Source organism: Candoia aspera, chromosome 2 (assembly GCF_035149785.1).
Source record: "Candoia aspera isolate rCanAsp1 chromosome 2, rCanAsp1.hap2, whole genome shotgun sequence".
Lineage (NCBI taxonomy): Eukaryota > Metazoa > Chordata > Lepidosauria > Squamata > Boidae > Candoia > Candoia aspera.
The window spans coordinates 193433692-193454769 of NC_086154.1; the positions used below are offsets into that span (position 1 = coordinate 193433692).

Here is a 21078-nt window from a genome sequence, read left to right on the forward strand (position 1 = left end):
GCTGTTTTGATTATTATGGACAGTAATATTCAAGACAGTCAAAAATGTAAAAGAAATAAACAATGAAAAACAGTAGATTTAAGAAAACCTATCAACAATTGAAGGGGAATTTAACCTTCTTTCCCCTGTGCCTTTTATTCTGACAAATATTTCTTTCCTAAGTTGTTGGTTGCCCCAGAGTTGGGAAACAATTTTAATTGTTTTTATTCTCTCATAGAGCAGCAGCCAGCCAGAAATGTTTAATTAGCAAGTGATGCTGGGAAAAGGTTTAAACTCTCCCTCTCTTGTGCCACTGCCTTTCATTGAAAAATAACATTTGAGGAAATCCAATTATGTATATTCTGTATCACATAAGATTGGCCATCTTCAGAAGTATTATGTTTCATGGGGACAAGATTCAAGAGAGAGAGAAGTACTCTTATTTAGGGGAACATTCTATGGTTGTTCCACTTGGATACGCAGAGAAGATTAATTCCTTTTGTAACAGAATCAGAAGAAAACAGAAAAGGTAGGGTTCAGCCTTGAAAACACAAAGTAGAATCATCTTCACTCTGCTATAGTTGCTAAAAATGCCTAACAAACAGAAAGCTTCTGGGAAAAGAGAAACAATCTGAAGAACAGAAGAAGTTGAAACAAAGAGGGAGAGCTCTGGAGGCTTTCTGCCATAGCACAAAAACAAAAAAATCCATCTCGAGGGTAGCAAATATAATGAAAAAGGATTTTTTTTTTCCTTTCTAGGCTTGTGCAATAAGAATACCTGCTCCTTTTGATACCTTTTATATGAATGAGTATAGCTGTTCTGATTTTTAGGGAGTGGGGGGGCAGGGAGAGCAAAGTGCAATAAAAAAAAATAACTGAAGTGGATGAATGGAAACAACGATATGGCTTCACCAGTAGTAAAACTGATGAGCCCAAGTCTTCATCACAGTACTTCATCACAGTAAATTACTTCATCACAGTAAAGAGATTATTCTACAATACTCCCAAAGAATCATATCATTTTTTTGTAAGGAAACACCCTTCCTATTAAAGACATATGTGCTGATGAAGGAAGGAAGGAAGGAAGGAAGGAAGGAAGGAAGGAAGGAAGGAAGGAAGGAAGGAAGGAAGGAAGGAAGAGCAAGCGGGAGGGAAGGAGGGAGGGTGGGAGGGAATGTGTGCTAGAAACATATGAACAAGCTTCTGAAAGTTCTGACAAATGTTTCTCAGCCTGGCTCATATTCTGCTTTTTATTAATATTAAGCATTTCTTTTAACTTTACTATTCTGTTTTCAGTTCGAAGGTGAGGCTTAGATACATACAGTATATGGCTGTTTCTATATTACGGTAGAGATCTGCAACACTAGATGACTTTTAAGGAACAAAAGGCTTTATCTGATGATATAAAGTGGGAGGAGGCTGCATCGTGCACATAGCTGGGACTGATTTGGGCAGAGATAATTTCAGGAATATTAACAAAATGGTAAAAGATGTAATCTTGTTCAAAGCTAGGATGTATCTTGCCATCTATTTAGTTACTTCTTTTCTGTTTTATGTATTTTCTAGGTATCTTAAAATTATAGCATAGACTAATAACTTCAGTCAATTCTAAACCATTTATAATAAGGAGAGGAGATCACACAACCAGCTTATTTCATGCCCCCCAAATACAAGGAGTTCATAAAATGACTGTAATGCCAACTATATAGCCAGGCTCTGGGCAGTGAAGAAATGAACAATACATGAGTTGATCTTCACATCCTTTGAAGTCAGAACTGTGGTTTTTTTTTAAAGCAATTTGTACTTTAAAATGTACTGCAGGGCATGGCCACAATTTCAGGTGGCAATTTCCTGGAAGTTACAGGTCGGTATTGATTGTTGTATATACAAAATTTAATTTGCCGTTTCCTCAGTAACACTCTGTGATTTATTTAGGCACAGATCTTGGTTGAAATAAGGCCAAGTGTCTCTTTTGTGAGATGGGCAGGCAATATAAGTAAATGCTATAGTCACCAACTGCAGTAACCCAGGAATTCATGAAGCAATTCATAAATCATTAAAAAAATCCACTAAGTCTACTAGAAAGGAGACCTGTCTGGCAATGCAAAATGCTGTACTATCAGTTGGAAGGCTTTCTTAGATTAAAAGATCTAACTGCATTTTTGTAGTGGTTTCTAAAAGATTTTGTTTTGTCTGTTACTGGGTGACAGTTAAAACTATTCTTCATGAACAGAGGTAAATTTTGCAAAAAAGATAACCAAAAAACCTAAAAAACCAAGAAAAGAAAATAATATTCCAGAAGTGTAGACAAAAGAATCTATCTTCAGTATTCTGATCCCTCAAAGCTAACCTATGGTTGTTTGAATGCAGATGAAATCTTTCTATGTGAAATTGTTTTATAGTGTGTTTTATATTGAAATTTTATTATATATTTATTGTTTTATATTGTAAACCTCCCAGAGTCCCTCCGGTCGGAGGAGATGGGCAGTGACAAATTTGATAGATAGATAGATAGATAGATAGATAGATAGATAGATAGATAGATAGATAATAAATAAATAGTTTTGTGTTTGTACAAGTTGACTGGGATCTTAGATTCTTGTTCAAAGCAATGAAAGGTAAAATTTACATTCTAAAGCCAAGAGAAGAACAAAAGTTTGCAAAAACAACATTGGTTTATAGGGAAAGGCTCACAGCCTCTATTCCACCATGTTATATTTGGAGGAGAAGGTAGATGCCTAACCATTTTAGACACACACTTCGATCTGATCTTTGTAAAATATAATGAAATTTCCCTTCATTAAATATAATGAAAGGTCTTAGTTCCTTTTCTCTGTGGCGCTACATACTAATATTTGAGAACATGGCACTTTTTAAAAACAGTTTTTTTACACTGTGACATTGGGAGAATATATTAAAAACTTTAAGCCAATATTACTTTTTGAGCAATACATCTAACTACTGTTCATTGTGTATTCTTTTTTAATATCTCAGATTTTCAGCCTCTGTTCCTTTTTTTCCTCACTGTATAAGCCCTGGAAGAATTCTTCCTCCCCCTCCTTTAATGCAGAAAAGAACATCACAGCCTTCAACAACCCAGCAACTTGGAGAAGTGCATTCGAAGACGAATGACTCATTAAGCAATCCTTCTTTCCAGCCAAACAGCATCCAAATCCAAGGTAAGACAGAAAGTCGCCTTAGTGTCCTTTGGCATTCATGGTCAGGAGATAAAATGAAAAGCGGTTCCTTCCCTGCGGTGCTGCAAGGTACAGAGGAAGATGTCAAAGGAATGGCTGTGGGCCTCTGAATGTTCTAAATGCATATTTGCACTGCAACCAATACAAAAGCAACAACAAAATCAAGTAATGGTCAAAACATATAGCTTCTGCAAGACTTCATTTTTTCTTGTGCATTTTGTTTTGGAAGGGTTGGGAAAACTAAACATGTTTGAAGATTGGACTTTTACTTTAAAAGGGGGGGCATGTCAGCCTTGCTCTCTCTTTTCCTTCTAGGCCAAGTCTGTCTTCTTTTGGAATATGCTATTTTTCCACTTTTAATTGTTTGTAGAACTGCAAAGTAGAGTTCACAGAATCAATTCCTATTAGGTGTTCTTACTAAGAAGAAGCTTGCCTTATTCCATCCACATCAGGAGAAAGATTATAATTGAATATATTTGTATTGCCTGCCTCAGTTTCATTCTCCCCAATGGTTACATTGGTAATTGTGAGAATAAGTGCAGGTATTTTATGCATCTGTATACATTCTACTTATAAAAACAAACCTACAGTTTTAAAATAATTCAACTACCACTTACATACCTCCTACAATTTGTCATTGGTTATGGAATGTATTACAAGGTGAGCTTATTCCCATTTTCTTAAATGATTTGGATATGATATGCTACACAGTTGGTAATTTTTTGACTATGCTTTTTCTCCTTCTCAAAAAGAATTTTGTCATATACACATATGACATATACAGGTAGTCCTTGTTTAGCGACTGCCTTATACAGCAACCGCTTGCAGTTACAATGGTGATGAAAAAGTAACTTTGCAACCAATCCTTGCATTTATGACCTTCGCAGGTCAGTAAAGCAAAGGAAAGCTGAAGTAAGACCATAAGCACAGTCGTGGTTTCACTTAGCGACTGCTTTGCTCGATGACCAAGTTGCTGGTCCCAATTATGGTCTCTAAACGATGACCATCTGAACTAGATTTTTAAAAACACAGTGTTAACTTATTTGTATGTGTTTGTATATCACCTATCTCAGTATACGCAGATGGAAAATTTTCTTAGATGGCCATAGATGAAGTACTTAGCTAATTTAAAAATGGGGAAAAGGTATTGTTTAAATTCTGAAGAAGGAAGGAGGGAAGGAAATTTAACAGACTCAAGATGTACACATGGTTGAATAGCTGGGATGTTCAGAAACTGAGCAGGGGGAGAGGGAGTGAACAACCTTGCTTACAGTATTTCACTGGCAGGAGATTTCTCCTTTTCCTACCTCCCAGATATCCCCCTTCCAATGAAATTAAGCCACCAAGGTACCATGCTTTTGCTTGTCTTTTATATTGAGCAGATATGTGGTTGTGACTTTGGTCATTTAGCAATTGCTAGACCTACAAGCAGCATATGAAGCAATCGCATTACTCTCCTTTGGTATACTGGAGGGAGTCCTGAACAACTTACGCAGTTCTGTCAGTGTATTGTGGTTGGCAGTAAAGTGATTTAAAGCAGTGGCTGGGAAGTAAGAAAACTGGCAATGGAGAAGCCCAAAGTCTCATCGTTAAACCTCTGTGCTATCCTAACATATAATCACTCCTCAATCAATTTCTGTTTCTGGTATTGCAGAAAATAGAAAGCAACAATGGAAGTTTCTCAATAATGGGAAGGGGGAATTGCTGTCCTTGGTCATGCTTGTATAATTAATTAGAAGAATCCCATGATCCTTTTTCCATCATCCTAGTCTATTTGGTGACTATAACTCACGGTTGGGAAAGTTTTGTTAGCCTTCATATCCCATGGTTGTTATGCTGCCTTCACATGATTTAGAGCAATGTTTCTCAGCCACAGCTACTTTAAGATGTGTGGACTTCAACTGGCTGGGAAATTCTGGGAGTTGGAATCCACACATCTTAAAGTTGCTGAGGTTGAAAAACACTGATTTAGAGGATTGAGGAAACTGCTTCATCTTTATCTGCTACCAACAATACAGGTAATCCTCGGGTTACGATGGCAACTGGGACCAGAATTTCCATTGTTAAGTGAACTTCTGGAATGTCCATCGTAAAGCATGTCATGTGACCTCATTGCTTAGCCATGGCAATCCCACAGTCCCAGTTGCTGCTGTAATCCCAGGACCACATGGGTCGTTAAGCAGGAAGAGGCAGGATCCCAGCCAATAGTAATTTAATTCCATAGTATTTTATTTAATAGTAATAAAATTACTATTAAAAAAAAAAGAAACTTGCTGGCTGGGGAATTCTAGGAGCCAAAGTCCACACATCTTAAAGTTGGCAAGTTTCAGAAACACCGAGCTACAGTTTATTCTGTAATGTACTTGTGCTGCCTGACAATTGCTTATACCAGAAAAGAAGGAATGATTAATCTTATCAGTAAATGCTCTGATTTTTAAAAAGTGAGCAGGACTTAACTGCACCAGCAACTCTGGCCCCACTGCTAGATGTATGGAACCTTAATATATACTACATTGAAGAGAATGAGGCAGAGGACTTTGGGCCCCCGATCTTGTGGACTCACAGCACTTTCCTGTCTGGTAGCTATGACATCCCTGTGATTATGTGTTCATACTCCCAGAGATTTCTGCCAATTGACAGCACAGAACAGAAGAAGCAGCTCCCATTGCCTTCTCTGGGAGAGAACGGGGCTTAAGCCCTGAGTGGGGACATAGAGCAGCTGCAGGAAATTCTAGGCAGTCTTATTTTTTTCAGACTCCAGATCCTTCACATTTTCTGAAAGATGCCAGTCTTCGTTACTAGTCTTTAATCAGTATGTGTGAGAAGCAGTCTTAAGAAGTACTTGAAGAAATACTGATTTATTTAGGGTAAGGTCAGGCTAGTCTTTAATATTACACAGATATTTCATTGAAATTATAATAAGAACATGTGTTTGTGCAGTGTGTGGGGGGTTGGTATATGTATGTGTGTATGTGGTGTGTGTGTTGAAGCAATACACGTTGAAGTCTCTAAGTAGGGGACACAGTTTTTCTGAAATGGGGCATAAATGGTCACCCTTCTAGGATGAAATCTGGAAGCATTCTCCAGTTCAGGTTTGATTTTATCCTATGAAATCTGATAGGTGGTATGGCAAGCCCATGTCATTCTGTCCTTTGAGTGAGACAATGCTGACTTGGATAACTACAGAAAGAAGCTCATTAACTGAAAAACAGTAATCAGACTGAAGAAAACCTACTTTACCTATGGTCATGGAATATAGTCTTCTGGAACACAAATGTCTTGTGAGATAACCAATTTATTTCACTCACTAGAGAAACCTATTTCCACTATAGGTCGGTTTTGTTCTGCCAAAAGATAGGCCATTGTCAGTTCAGGTCCTGGGATTTGCCTGGAAGAGCACTTTATGCATAATTTTAGGAACATTATCTAGGAAGTAAAATTCCCTCTGAATGTGCTTAGGGAAAAGCAATAATGATAAGTTGAGAAGTTTCCCAGGAAAGGAATTTTATAGAAAAGGTAGTTCATAGATTAGTTATGGAAGTTAACTCCAGAGAAGGAGACATTTTAGAGGGAATGAAAAATGAGGCATCAACATACTTCAATTTTCAAGGGAAACTTTCTTCACTAAAACCACCTCTGGTAATGCCCAAGAGTACAGCATACTGAAGATGAGTATATTCTGTTTTTCATTTCACCTGTGAGTTTTAGTAGGAATTGCAATTGCATCTGAACTCAGTAGTTAGAACTTGCCCAATAACATTTCCAAACAAAATGGATATTTTCAACCAAATAAAGCTTTTGGGACCTAAAATGAGAGGGAATCTTGCTGTATGGCAATCCCAGTTCTGACATGGATTTTTTTTTTAGTGAAATCTTTTGTTTCTTAAATACATTTTATTTGTGATGAAAATGACCTGAGGTGAAAATCCAGTGCAATGCATTCCCTACCCCTCTTTCCAGAATTAGCTACACTTTTGTCTTCCCATATTCCTTCTTTCAAATTGCCAAACTGTTTTCCCTACAGGTATGTTCCCTATGTCCAGTCCAAAAAAAAGGTGTTTCCTTTACTTTTAAGTAGATTTCACATTTAGTAAACTTCTGTCTATACAGCAAAGAAATATCCTTTCATGGCTAATCACTACAAAATCATCAGCTTAAACGAAGGATAGATTTCGTCTTCCTGAACAAATCCAAAATAACAGTTCTCTTGCATATCACTTGAATGGCTTTGTTTTTCTGTCCCCTATGAAATTTCTTTTGTGAAAGCAGATACCAGTTGCAGAGATTGACATTTGAATGCAATTATTTTATTATTAGAAGTGTGTATGTAGGATAACGGAAGCAAGAAAAAGGTTAATATGCTTTTTATTCTTTCCAACCCAAGGAAATGTATGAGAAGTATGTAAAGAGGGTCAGCAGTCTGTCTGCAGCAGCATAACGCTCCAAGGTGGAACAGAATAGGACCCCTTAATAGCAGCTCTACCATGGGTCATATGCAGTCTGTCCTGTGCTTCCCAGTGTGCACATTATGCACACGCATGTACAGACAAAACATACTACTTAATTTCACAGAAGAAATTACAGACTCCTTGTATGGGTATGGCTGGTAGAGGGGTTGAAATGAATTCCAGAAGCCATGCTCTGCATGAGTTCCCTACCTTGTTTAACATAGGTTTGCTAGAATAATATAATAAATACTAAAATTATATTCCTCAGATTTGAATGATATTCTCACAGCAATGTTAGATTTCTTCATTATTTAGTTGCTCTGCTTTAGACATGTAGATGCTTTTCTTAGCATAGAAAACTCATAATTCTAACTAATGAGTAAGCTTCTTTGAACTTGTTTCTGAGTAAACATCACAGGATTGCATTTATAGCAGTAATTTGAAGTAGAATAATTTTTACTGATGATACCTTGGAGTCCATTTGCTAGTTTCTGAAAATGTAAACTATTTAAGAGATCATGGTGAATATATCCTGTTTAAGCTGCAATGATTCTTTTATTATATTGCTGAATATTCTACAGCTTTTGTTAGAAAATGGCTAAATAAATACTTTAAATGGCTTTAAAGTATTTAAAGCAGAATATTTCAGTCATGATAATGCCCTCCTCTACACTCCCAGCTTTAAAAAAGAATATATCTTCACCCAAAACATGGAGAATGGAAGCTTACTGGTAAAAAAATAACACTTTGTGTATGCTTTTGTTGCTAATTGTGCGCGCTCTCTTTCTTTCTCTCTCTCTTGTTATATATATTGCTAGATGCTGATATTTACTGCCTGTATTTGTGCAAAATGAACAAGATACAAGAATAATCAAACACATGGAAGCATAGGTTATTTGTTGACTATATAGTCTACCTTGTTGCCAAAAAAGAATTAAATAGCCAATCTAAACTTAAATTTTGAGAGTTTTTATTTCCATATCAAAATAAGCATCTAGGGTCAAAATAACTTTGTGCCAATGTAAGAGGCATTAATGGCTGTGTGATGCTAGAACATACTAGTATCACTGGGGAGGAAATGGCCTTAGTCAAACTTTAAGTAAATTACAAAAGATGGAAAAAGTTTCTCTGGGATATTTTGTTTTGGTCAAAGCTCTGGAAGCCTACTGCAGCTTAAACAGAGTGACACAAAAATCAGGAAGGCCGGTAATCTCTGAATTAGCCCTTAAAGATATTCTTTATCTTCTGTAGTAAGGAGGCTCTGCAAAGATAATTATATCTTTCAATCCCTACCAAATGAGGTTGTTGAGGTCTTGTCCCAGTGCCTGAAGGCTGTGTGGGCCTAGATGGGGAAGAACCAACTCTGACTCAATCCTACCTGTGGAAACTAGGTCCTCCTGGACCTGAGGATCTTCCACCTATACTCTTGGGTATAGCACTTCCCCATTCAAGAGTGGTGTGCAATCTGCGGGTCCTCTTGGACTCACAATGTCTGCTCAAATAGAAGTTGCACAGCTCCATCTGGTGCACCTGATGTGCCCCTTCCTGGATCAGAAGGCCCTTTAGACAGTCACTTATGAGCTAGTCACCTCAAGGCTCAACTACTGCAATGTGCTCTACATGGAGCTGCCCATGAAAACCATGCAGAAGCTTCAATTGGTCCAGAATGCAGCAGTGTGGGCAGTGATGGGTATGCCTCCGGATGCCCATGAGAGACCCCTCCTTCAGGAGCTGCACTGGTTGTAAGGGTGCTGCCAGGTGTATTGTGTTTTTATGGTTTATTATATTGTGAGCTGTCCCAAGTCATTTTGGAGTCAAGTGGCACCTAAATTAAATTACATAAATAAAAAATAAAGTTTAATTTTGCTGAGATTCTCAATTTCTGGGTCTTTGGTTTACCATCCTATTTCTGCCTTTGTTTGTAATTTGTCTTTTTTACATTTTCATACACATCTCCTCTGATGCACATGCTATTGTACAGTTTCATTAATAGATCCATATTTACTAGCAGGTGTTCTTTGTACAATATGTTTTCTGCACAGTGTTTTTACTTACACATTTTTATACATCTTGAATTGCAAACTGTGTTGGAATAATCAGGAAGTGTAGAATGATCTATTACTGCATTTTAGCTTTTCTTTAGATTGGGAAGTATGACTTAGGTAAGCATGCAGTAAAATACAAACCAAACCAAATATTCCCCCTTCTCTAGATGTAACTTTTGATTTTTTCAGAATCCAAAGTGGAACAGTTCAGGAGATATTGCAGCTCTAGTAATGAGGTCGTTTTCACATTTGTAGAAGGCAAGAGAAGAGAGCAACATTTGCAAAGGTCGACAAAGCTGTTCTCTGCTGCTTCCCTTCTATTCTGTTGTGCCAAAGGCCAACTATTTCCCAGCTGGTATAATCTGTTTCTCACCCTAGGTCTTATTCACTTGATACGGCATGGCATGCAGTGGCATTTATGTATGGATTTTCTCTGGCTAGCTAGAGATGATATTTGCTTGTACAATCTTTTCTTAAAGTGTGTGTTGAAAGAACATTGAAAGAACACTTTACACCCACATTCTTCTTGCATCAAGATGCACCTAAAATTTATAATGAAGCCTGGTACACTTTTTTTTTTTAAATTGTATGGCATAGCAGTTCGGTGTTCATGCTGCTTTTTCTTGCTGGGAAATCCTTGTGAGGTCCAGCAGCCAGATGTGTAGACTATTTAGCTGTGACAAGTCACGTTGCCCGGGGTACACCATGAGGAGGCTAGTCTACATTACACCAAGCTGGGCTGAGAGAAAGTGACTGGCCCAAGGTCACCCAGCCGGCTTTCATGCCTAAGGCAGGACTAGAACTCACAGACTCCTGGTTTCTAGCCCAGAACCCAGGTTCTGGGCCTGGTACACTGAAACTTGGCTACAGATTCTTCCAAGCGATTTTTAATATTTTTGTTTGTTCATTTATCTGTGCAAGACTTTTCAATACAAAGTACCCAAGGTGTGTTCTGTAGTAGAAGATAGCTTAGAAATTAGTTTAAATATAATTGCTTGCTGTTACTCTGCCTGAGTTCATTCAAACTTGACTTTGTTATTAACAAAAGAACAAAGCAAGTTTACTCTTGCCCCACAATTCTTCCCCTTAACAACATCCTTAAAGATTAAATGACTTTTTTGTACAGAAGGAATTATATCATGACCCCACTAGATCCAGTATTATGTCATATGAAAGAGGCAGTTTAAGTTGATTAGAATGCTGATATGTCCTTTCAAACATAGATACTGAAAATATACATGAATGGTCAGTGGATAGAAACTTTTAAGTATTGTCCATCAATATGCAGCGTCTCCAAGTAATGCTGGAGAATGAATATTCATAGAACAGATGGTATACATCTCCATTTGTATAAATGGGAATCAGATACATTGTTTTGGCACTCAGTACACCTTGTATGGCGTTACCTGACTGTATGATATTGTCTCTCTCTCTCTCACGCACACACACAGAATATATTTATGTTTCTTTTCAGTCTGCAAATCATTGATTTTTGGCTGCAGCACTTCAAAAAAAAAGAAGCCTATTTTTTCACCTATAAATTTAAATAAAGGTTTCTTTTGACTTTTGTGACAGAGTTTATTTGTAGTATCACTTATGCCTGGGATTTGCCCTGTAAAATAAGTAAATAATTAATGGTATGAAATATTTTTTTTACAAAGATGAGTTTAAACAGGTGATTATTTATTATTATCTATTTATTATTATCTATCTGCCAATAATGATATCAGTTCATTAAATAAGGGAAATACAATAAAAGAAAACATTGATTTCTTAGGATGTGTAGAATAAGCATTTTTGAGAAGTAACTTTTAAATGTTCCCATTTTAAAAAAGCAAGCGGAAACCTACTGGAAGTTTAATTCAGTGTTAGAGGGTCATTAATTTGAAAAAATGCAGAAATTACGTTGTCCTCAGAAGATTGCTGTGAAATAACAGAACAGGCCTTAGCTCGTACGCTATTCTTATTGGATGCTTATCTTACCTAGTTGCTATATTCTGACCCTTCATGCTGTCATTCACTTCCATTCACTTTATCCTCTTCTCTGGCTAGACTTCGTTGTCCATTGACATTTCCAAGCAATAGATTCTTAAGGGAAGATATCAAGATAATAGAATCTGTCTATTACCAGGTAGGCATGAAAAAGAAGGCCAGCCAGTGTGCAAGGTGGCTTTTAGGAGAAGGGGCTGGCTTGGGAAATCAAGTCCATAACTCTTCTCCTTTTCCAAGCAATCATCAGATCCAGATTTTTAACCCATGATATCTGAAGTCCACTAAACAAAAGTCTGTTAAACTGAGAGTTTACTATACTGTCCCAACCAATAGTAGCCACACTGTTCAAGTTTACAGTTGAGTCATAGTGGTGCCTGAAGACGAATGACCATGCTCAGGGAAAGCTAAATTGAAAATGGGCCACACTCATCCCCAAACTAGGCCTTTTCACAATATTCTATTTGAATCCCAAATGATCTAGCAGTAAGACTTACTTACATAAGATCACCAAAGTTTTTTTTTATTAATTTTGATTAATCCCTTCAGCCCCCCCAAAAGCAATAATGTAAATTGTGTAGTTATTGTTATTTAGCCATTATTTTTGAACTGCTATTTTCCAAATACATTTAAGTTTATAAATATCACAGTCATATTTTTAGGATTTAATACACACACCCCAAAGGTGTATTTTATTCATGTTGTTAAGAACAGCTATTAAGAATAACACTAAATTTGAGACTTGCTGTCACCAAAGTCTAGCCTTGTGCTAATTTGTTTTTTCCTGTAAATCTGGATAATTGACTGGAACACAATCAATTAGTATTATTTCATTTAACAGAACAGTGTTGGAATTAGAAGAACATAAAATTAGCTGTGCTGAACCAGCCAAAGCAGCTTTAGCATTCTTTCTCACAGGGGCCATATTTTAATGAGGAGCACAAAAGAAGGGGCCAATATCAGTGGTACCTTCTCTGAATATTCTATAGCCAACTTATACCAAAAGTTTACTGCCTTTAGTAATGGAGGAAATACAGAGCCATCAGTAGTAATGATACATATGCTTGTCCAATCTACTGATAAGGTATCTATGTTGAAGGCCATACCTGCATTTTGCAGCAGCACATTTCATAGATCAGCCATGTATTAGGTAAAGAAATACTTTATCTGTCCTGAATATCCTTCTCTTTAGCTTCACTGGATCACTTTTGCCACACCAGAAAATTTAAGGGATTTATGATTGCAATAGAAATGCCCAGGACTAGCTAATATGATTTGCTTTTCAGGTTTGGTTGTCATCCTTAGATTTCATCTGAGTGTGTCTCTATTGTTTTCCATGTAGCATGCCATTTTTTATCACTAGCCAAATGATAATAAGAAAAAGTTTTAAGTTTCTAAGATTAAACAAGATGTAAAATGAATATGATTTATTTTTATGGAGAATTCTCATGAATATAGCAGGATAATTAATTGCAATGATGGCACATGAATTAGGCCTTGGCAGAGATTTAAAAGTAGCAGGGAACAGCTTATCAGAAAACGTAGTCAAATGAATAAATTGATTTAAATGGAAATACATTATTTAAGCATCTTTGTTGCCTTCTTTTTCAGGTGTTTATGGGCAACTACAAACTTTCTGCTCCCCTCATTATTCTGACAATCAGAGAAATATACAACACATTGGAACTTGTAATATGGTCCCTCCTTTTGAAGACTGTCTTGTACCCACATCTATGGGTCAGGCAGGTTTTGATGTTTTCCATAAAGCATTTTCAGCACATTCTGGTATTACAGGTAAAACACTTACAGTTTTGTGATAAAACAAATACGTGTTCTCTTATACATTAGTGGTTTCATAAACATTTCCTGGAGATATAATCTGTTCAAAATATGAATTGATTTTTTTTTCCAGTTTGAAACTCAGGTCATAACAAGATATATAACTACCCAGCTCCAGAACCCTCATCGCCAGAGGCATGATTCAATCTTAGTTGAGAACAAAATCATTTCACACATTACTATATCTTGTAGAATATTGCTTTATTTCCATATTCATATATTATTACATCTCAAATGTAAACAATTCCATGCACTGAAGAGATCAGAGTCTATACTGAAAATTATGTTATTTCATATGATAACTGTGTATCACCATATAGGAACTTTATGACTTGCAAAATGGCCCTCAGGATGCTTGCAGGCTTTAAACCAGGTTCTTCTGTTAACTGTAAACATAGCTTGATGACTGATGTATGGATGGAGAGTAGTTTCAAGTTGAAGCTTAGAGCAGAGAAACAGGAAGAGGATGCTTAATCCGTTCCAACTATCCCATCTCTGTTCCAAACTGCCCACAAAACATTTTTTCTCCTTCAGTGTTCTCAGTTCTGACACAGTGTTTCTTTTCTTTACATCCATTTCCTCTCCTACACACATTATATCTCCAAATATGCCTAAGGAATCCCACATTTGCTTTTAACACATGCTAAGCTGCAGTTTTTTTCTGTGTAAAATCACTCCGAATTCTTCAGGTCAAGTCTGACTGATGTTCAAAATGTCTTCCTTTTTCTCCAGTTTATGATTTTCCATCAGCCTTTGGTGATTCATTGCGTAATGGAATTGAGGACTCAAGTTTCCTCCATATAAACGCTGTGGATCGTTGCCCTAGTCAGCTCTCTTCAGTTTACACAGAAGGCTGAGGAAGGGCAGACCACAACCTTGTGTATCATTCCAACCATTCAGTTTACTATAGATCATCTTCTCTTGGTCAGCCCAGCTCTGAAACTACTTGCTCAAGAAATAAAGAAAACATCACCAGAAAGAACCACAGCTGCAGCTAATATAAGGTGTTGCAAGATGTTCATTAAAATGTATTTGCCAAATGTGAGCTATTGCTCTTTAATTTGGCCTTTTCTGTTGCAAAACCACTTCTAAAAGAGAATGAATTACTGTACTGCTTAGTATATTTTGAAATGAATTGTTGGAATTTTAAGTTTTTAAAACTCTCTTGTAGGAATTGTAAAAATTGTCAACAACAATAAACCTCTCACAAAAGCAGATTTCTAGAATAAAAAGTCTGTCTTGCAGTGCTTTGAAATCTAAGCACAGAATCTCACAGGATGGAGAGTGAAAAGGGAAAATATTTTTTGTGATATCCTGTGACTTCAGCTGCTGGTGATAATAGTACAATTTGAGCTTCTTTTCTGTATCCAGTATTAACTGTTAGCTTAAAGAGATATGTTGGTGATGTCTTAGCAGCACTCACTTGAAGAGAATTTATTCTACTGGATATTCAATCATGCTTTATAATTTAATTAATGTTTATATTTCATTTGTAGAACTCTGTAGAAAGTTTTAAAACCAGATATACAAATACAGACTTAGAATAGGTATTCTCCATTAATGCTAGCAAGTTATTAATGCCATTTCCAATAACTTTCACAATGTTTGATGCTCATATGAGGAAGATGAGAGTACCTCCCATACAGTACCAGAAAACGGCTTCAGCATTTCCAGCTACACCCCCACCCCTACATGTGTTGGGGACAAATTGCCCATAAAGCAGGAGACCTCCCAGCATCATGTTCTTAAAGGCCAGGTGCAGATGGGTAGGCAGTGATCTGAATCAGTGCTGTGTTGCTCCCCCTTTCTATCACTCCTCCCACTGAAACTGAGTTTCTCTTTCCAACTCGCCATCCTAATTGTAATAGCCACATGGAAGACAAAATAAAGGAGCAGAGTTTGGGGGGAACTGAGGATTTCCACGGAAGCAGAGGAAAAGAATTAAATTATCTTTCCCAGCTTTGACGTTCTGATCTAAAACATATCAATCTAGCATGCAATTTCAGATCTTTGACATCACACATAATTACATCCAGAAATTTTGTACTTCTATGAGACATCTTTTGTAATTTGTTCATATATTTTATGGATAATTCTAGAAAAGTTTCTTTTTCCCACATTAATACTGCACATACCTTAATGGTATGCTAATATATAAATGATGTTTTTTCTATTTTCTGTCCTCTTTTTGCTGAAAACAATTGGCACATCAGGTATTGACTCCATTGCAAAGGCTTTTTTGTTGTTTTTTGTATGGTTATAAATATGTTTGGGAAGTGAAAAATGGATTTGCCTTTCAAGATGTGGTCTTTGTCGTGGATACAGAGTTATATAATTCAAACAGCAGCCTTATTTATCCAGTGTTTACTTGTGGCTGGTTTAGTCATATTGTGGCCAAATCATTTGAGGAATTTCTCAGTGTGTATGCTCCTTGGTAATAACCCATTATCCTTAAAGGGAAAAAAACATGAATATATCAGCCAAAGGAATTATTGTACATAAACTATAGTGAGAATAAGTAGCAAGTTTCTAAAATCATAAAGCAAGCTTCCAAAATCTGGATACTGAATATTTAAATGTATTAAGGCTGTTTGTGAATTTATGGGTGTAGTGTAGCCACATTTTAAAATATTCACTACTAATATAAAAGTGAAGCACATTTACCCCATTCCTGCAAGAGAAATCTGTGTGGGGATCCCCTTGCTGAATCGGATCCTGATTGCACTTTATCGCCATCCTCTGCAGGTTAAAAAGATTCTGTATCCAGTGGTGAAGAGGCTGGAACATTTCTATGAAGGCATGAATTGAACAGTGCCCAAGCCTTCTATTTGGAGGGTGGAGCCAAGGCTCTCCTCTCCTCACTCCTACATAATCAGATCTATCCAAGCTGGGCATATCAGCCATTTGTTTAATGAGAAAGTATCCATAGATACTTGCAGCAGCTCACATATGGCTGGATTGAAAATGTCCTAAATGAGCATACAAATAAAATTTTACAGCATAGGTGACTCTTTAGATTTAGGCTTTACAGTTTAAAAATGAAGGTGACATTCTCAGATTTTATTATGTCTTGGTTTTAATTTTTGGAAAATGCTCTATAGTCCCCAAATTCTATTCTTGGTAGGTTAACAACAATAGTTGCACCTGTTAAGAAAAGCCAGGAGCTTTTTGCTTTTATTGAAGAGAAATACTTTTACTTGCATTAAATGCCACTGAAAACAGGACTCCCTTTCTTTAAGAACTCTTTTTTTTTTTCTGAAAAATGGAGCGCAGGGGAATTTACATGGAAGTGCATGTATCAGTCAGAGAGCCTTTTTCCCCCATCTCTAGCCACCCTTCTCCCTGGCTCAACCCTTTTTCCTTGGCACTGAAAACAACAAACCCATCCAGTCAAAAAAGATCCAGTCCCCTCCTGCCTCCAAGCAATCCTGTCCCATCCAGGGACCCTCCTGGAGGACCACCCACCAACCATAATTAAAGGGTTGTTCACATACCTCAGAATTCAAGTATATAGGAAATCGTATTTGTCGCCACACAAGGCAACTGAAGCCTTGCTAATTTTGATAGAATTTTACTAAGTTTCTTGTGATTCATTAGAACCAATTATTGCAAACAGTCTTCTGGCAAAAAGTTAAGCGTGCTATGGAAACCACCATGCTTACAAAGAGCATTGAAAACCCTGTGCCTTCCATGCATAAAACTAACATGTGTACTTACTCCACATTTCAGCAGCAGTATAACAAAATACATATGAAAACCAAATCTGTTAACAGCTAAAATGAGTGAGTCTTAATGATAATTAGATCTCTCCTATTTGGTGAACTGCACCAAACAAAACTGGGTCATGTTATAATACCAATATTTTGCAGAGTTTACATCGTTCACTTTACTGAGAAATAGGCTGTCATGTTGCACAACCAACCAACTCCCATTACACCTTCATAGGTTTCTTTGATCTGTATAGCAATGAGAATTTCCACACACAGTCCAGAGGAGCCAGCTTTGTGCATAGTCATGCATAGCTAAACAATGACCAGATACAAAGGAAAACACTGTAGGATTGAATTGCCATTGTTACATCCTTTCTGCTACTCTCTAAACTCTTGCAAGAAATTAACGATTCTTTGGAAGCTTGAGAATAAACCAACTTTCTTTCCCAGACTGGCTGGGTTAGATCAGGTAATGGGACTGCCCATTTGTTCCTCAAAAGTATTTACATCCACAGTAGGGAGAACTATACACTGGAGATAATTTAAATGTTGCAATTTTAGTACTGTCATATACCATTATTTCATGACTTTAAAAAAATCTAATTGTGTTTATTGCCCATGTTTTGACTGTGCCATTTCATAGCATCTTGCTTTCTTTTAATTTGCAAAACCAGCACTTTTTATGTGTATTTAAAAAAAAACAGATAAAATCAAAGAGATGAGTTTTAAAGTTAACAGAACACATTTTTGTACACAAAGTAGAGTGTCTTGTGTAATGTTGATGCAAAGCACTTTGGGAAGAGAAGAAGGCGTATGGAAATGTGTTTTCTATCAATCTTAGAATTTTTGTACATATTTTTATAAGCTCCTTTATAGAGAGTTGAATTCCTTATAGCATGTTGTATATCTGGCTGATTTTGCTATAGTTGGCATCTCCTTGTTGTATATCATATGCCCTAAAAAAGAATTAGTATGACTTTTTCTATTAATATGTATGTTTTGTGATTGGTTACAATTAATTTTCATATAATTGTAAGTTATTTTTTGCCTTGTTTCATGAAGTCTTTTTTTTAATATGAAAGGTGAAATGAAGGGTTTGTGCACATAATAAACACAATAAAATGAAACTGAAAATCTGTAACACACCAACCTGACTCAAAAAACTTATTTCAAGATCTGGTTTAAAAATAAAGCTTACCTGACCATTACATTTCATCACAGGGCCTTATCATGGTTTAGCTCATATAATCAGAAACATAAAGGAAAAAAGAGGGAAAGGGAAGAAATAGGAGGTATATCTCAAAAGAGTTTTGGGCAAGCATTAGGATAGTCTGTAACACTAGCTATGAAATTCAAATGAGAGGAAGAACTCAAAAGGGGGGAAAAGGAATGCCTTTTTAAGTGATTTACACTTTGGAAAAATACATCCATAAAGTACAATGGGGGGGTTATAGCGTTTAGATTTTCTACACACAAACACACATGCATATGAGTATATGTTTATGCTGCTCCTCGGGTGATTATTGTCTACCTATTAGAAAGACAGAGAGAGAGAAAGAGATGTTCTGCCCTGTGCATGACCTTCATGAGAGAATATAGTATTGGGCTATTAGAATTTTCTTCTAAGCTCATGTTTTAAACAGTAACTAATATGCTAAAAAAAAATCTATTTGCCTGAGGCATTGCCAAAAGCTTCATATTCACAGCAGGAGAATTTTGGCATGATAGAAATCATCCCTTGAGACACCCCACGTTTGTTTCTCATGTGGGTCTGAAGCCATGCCTGGACATGCCCTTGGCTTCATACAGCTTGGACCTGTCTGCTTAGAGGTAAGCCTCCTTGTTACCAAGAAGGGTATGTTTGGAAAAGGATGAACAAAGCCTACCAAAATAGGTGGCCTTGTAAGGATCTAATCCTTGTACTGTCTTCAGGAGCGTAGCTGGATTGCAGTCTGAATAATCTTCCCCTTTAAGATAATAATAAAACCCAATTCTTAATATTTCCTTAGCCTTAACTCTGTCACCATAACCACATTTTAATTGGTAATTTTAAACAATGAAATAAGTTGGTCATAGTACTTAAAATATGGGGGGGGGGGGAACCTGCCATTCACAGACAAACCTAAATAGAACATATCTGAATGCAGAGAATATAGCATGATAATGGAGTGATTAAACCATTATTTAATTATTTACTACATTTATAAATTCATATACAATATATACAAAGTAAAATTACAAGCAACGAAAGTATAAAGATCCTTAGAAATCAACAATTATATCCCAACAGAGATTATCTGACCATTATAGCCAAACAAAGATTATCAGGGCCACAGTACTTCTATAAGACACAAAAGACGTACAAAGTAATATTTGCTCTGATAAAACAACCATCCTAAAAAAAAAAAGCAAGTCCCCCATCGGGGGAGATGGGTGGTAATATAAATTTAATAAATAAATAACGTGCTCCTAAATAAAGCTTATGTCAAATTTCCCCATTGATTTCTACAGGAACAGGAATATTTATTTTTCCACCTTTTACACAGCCATGTCCTTTTCACAATTCTTAATTTTTCTCTTTCCTCTATCTTCCATTCAGCCCAAACATTCTTATTTGAAAATCAGATATGGAAATCTTTCTGTCACGTCTTCCCATGCCATTTATAGATTTACAACCAAAGTAAATTTCCCAGACTGTCAGCATCATTAATGATTTACAAAAGAGATGGACTAGTTTAGTGAATTGTAACAAAGAAATTTCTATGTTCCTTCTATGTTCTCAATATACCTTTGAAGTAACTAGCAAATAGGAACTCATACATTATTTCAACTCCATGTGTATATGTGGGTAAGTGGTGTATAAATGAGAGGGGAGATGCAATACATCTCAACATGACAATAACATTTAATTTTCAAAACATTTTTTATATATTTTTGTGCAATAACCAAAATATAGCTCATGAATTTTCATCTCATCTGAATGGTGTCACATCAAGATCATGAAAAGGAGATATACAATAATATATGGAAAATAGAAGCCTGAATTACAATGTTATTATGTAATGCCAAGCAATGCTTCTGTAACTTTATAGAAGAGTTTATGCTGGTAGATCCAAATATCAATTACTTTAATTATGTTTCCCCCATTTAACTTTGATTTCAAAACTTTCTGAACCCATTTAATATATTTGGTAGAAGTACTTTCTTTAACTTGGTTCTGTAATAAATTAAAAGCTTCCAAAACTCCAAAATTTGTGTAGCCTTTTTCTGATGCTACTGCCTTTATCAAATCTTCATTGTCAAGCTGTATTCCATCATTTTCAATAATTTTGCCTGCCTTTATGGCTATGGTTGCACGCTTGTCGATGCCAAATTGTATTCCAAGATCTTTGCTGAATTCTTTTTTGCTTTTTAGCAGAGATTCCAATTCAGTCTTCATTTTCCCAAATAATTGTAAGTCATCCATAGAAAGTAAATGAGAAATTTTTTATCCTTTTTTTTAACCAATTCATATCCACAGTTTGTCTTATTCAAGATTGTTGTCAGTGGGACCATTGATAGTATAAAAAGTAAAGGTGATAATGAGTCACCTTGGAAAATTCCACATTTGATTTTGACTTCCCCTAATTCTTCCCCATTAGCCATCAGCTTCATTCTCCAAAACTTCAATGAAATATTCATAAATTACTGAACGTTCTGCTAATTCCAAAAATTTGAGACATTTCTCAATCCAGCTATGTGGAACAGAATCAAATGCCTTTTTTATAGTGTATCCAAGCTATAAACAAATTTGTTCTTTTTTTCCAAATTCTTCAAAACCAACTTGTCAAACAATAACTGTCCCTTCATTCCCTCGAATTTTTGCAGCACC

General features: G+C 36.3%; 1 protein-coding gene across 2 annotated transcripts in view; it reads left to right on the forward strand.

Moving 5' to 3' along the window:
- The window catches only part of GLIS3 (GLIS family zinc finger 3), a 148270-nt gene extending 129918 nt beyond the window's left edge, over window positions 1-18352 (forward strand). The window contains exons 10-12 of one of the 2 annotated variants that reach the window (XM_063295086.1): window positions 2974-3158; window positions 13270-13452; window positions 14230-18352. In XM_063295086.1, the coding sequence (XP_063151156.1) occupies window positions 2974-3158; window positions 13270-13452; window positions 14230-14354 (493 nt within the window). In that variant the 3' untranslated portion in view covers window positions 14355-18352. The remainder of the gene's footprint in view (window positions 1-2973; window positions 3159-13269; window positions 13453-14229) is intronic. The other variant, XM_063295085.1, reaches the window with a different exon arrangement.
- Window positions 18353-21078: the final 2726 nt, after the last annotated feature.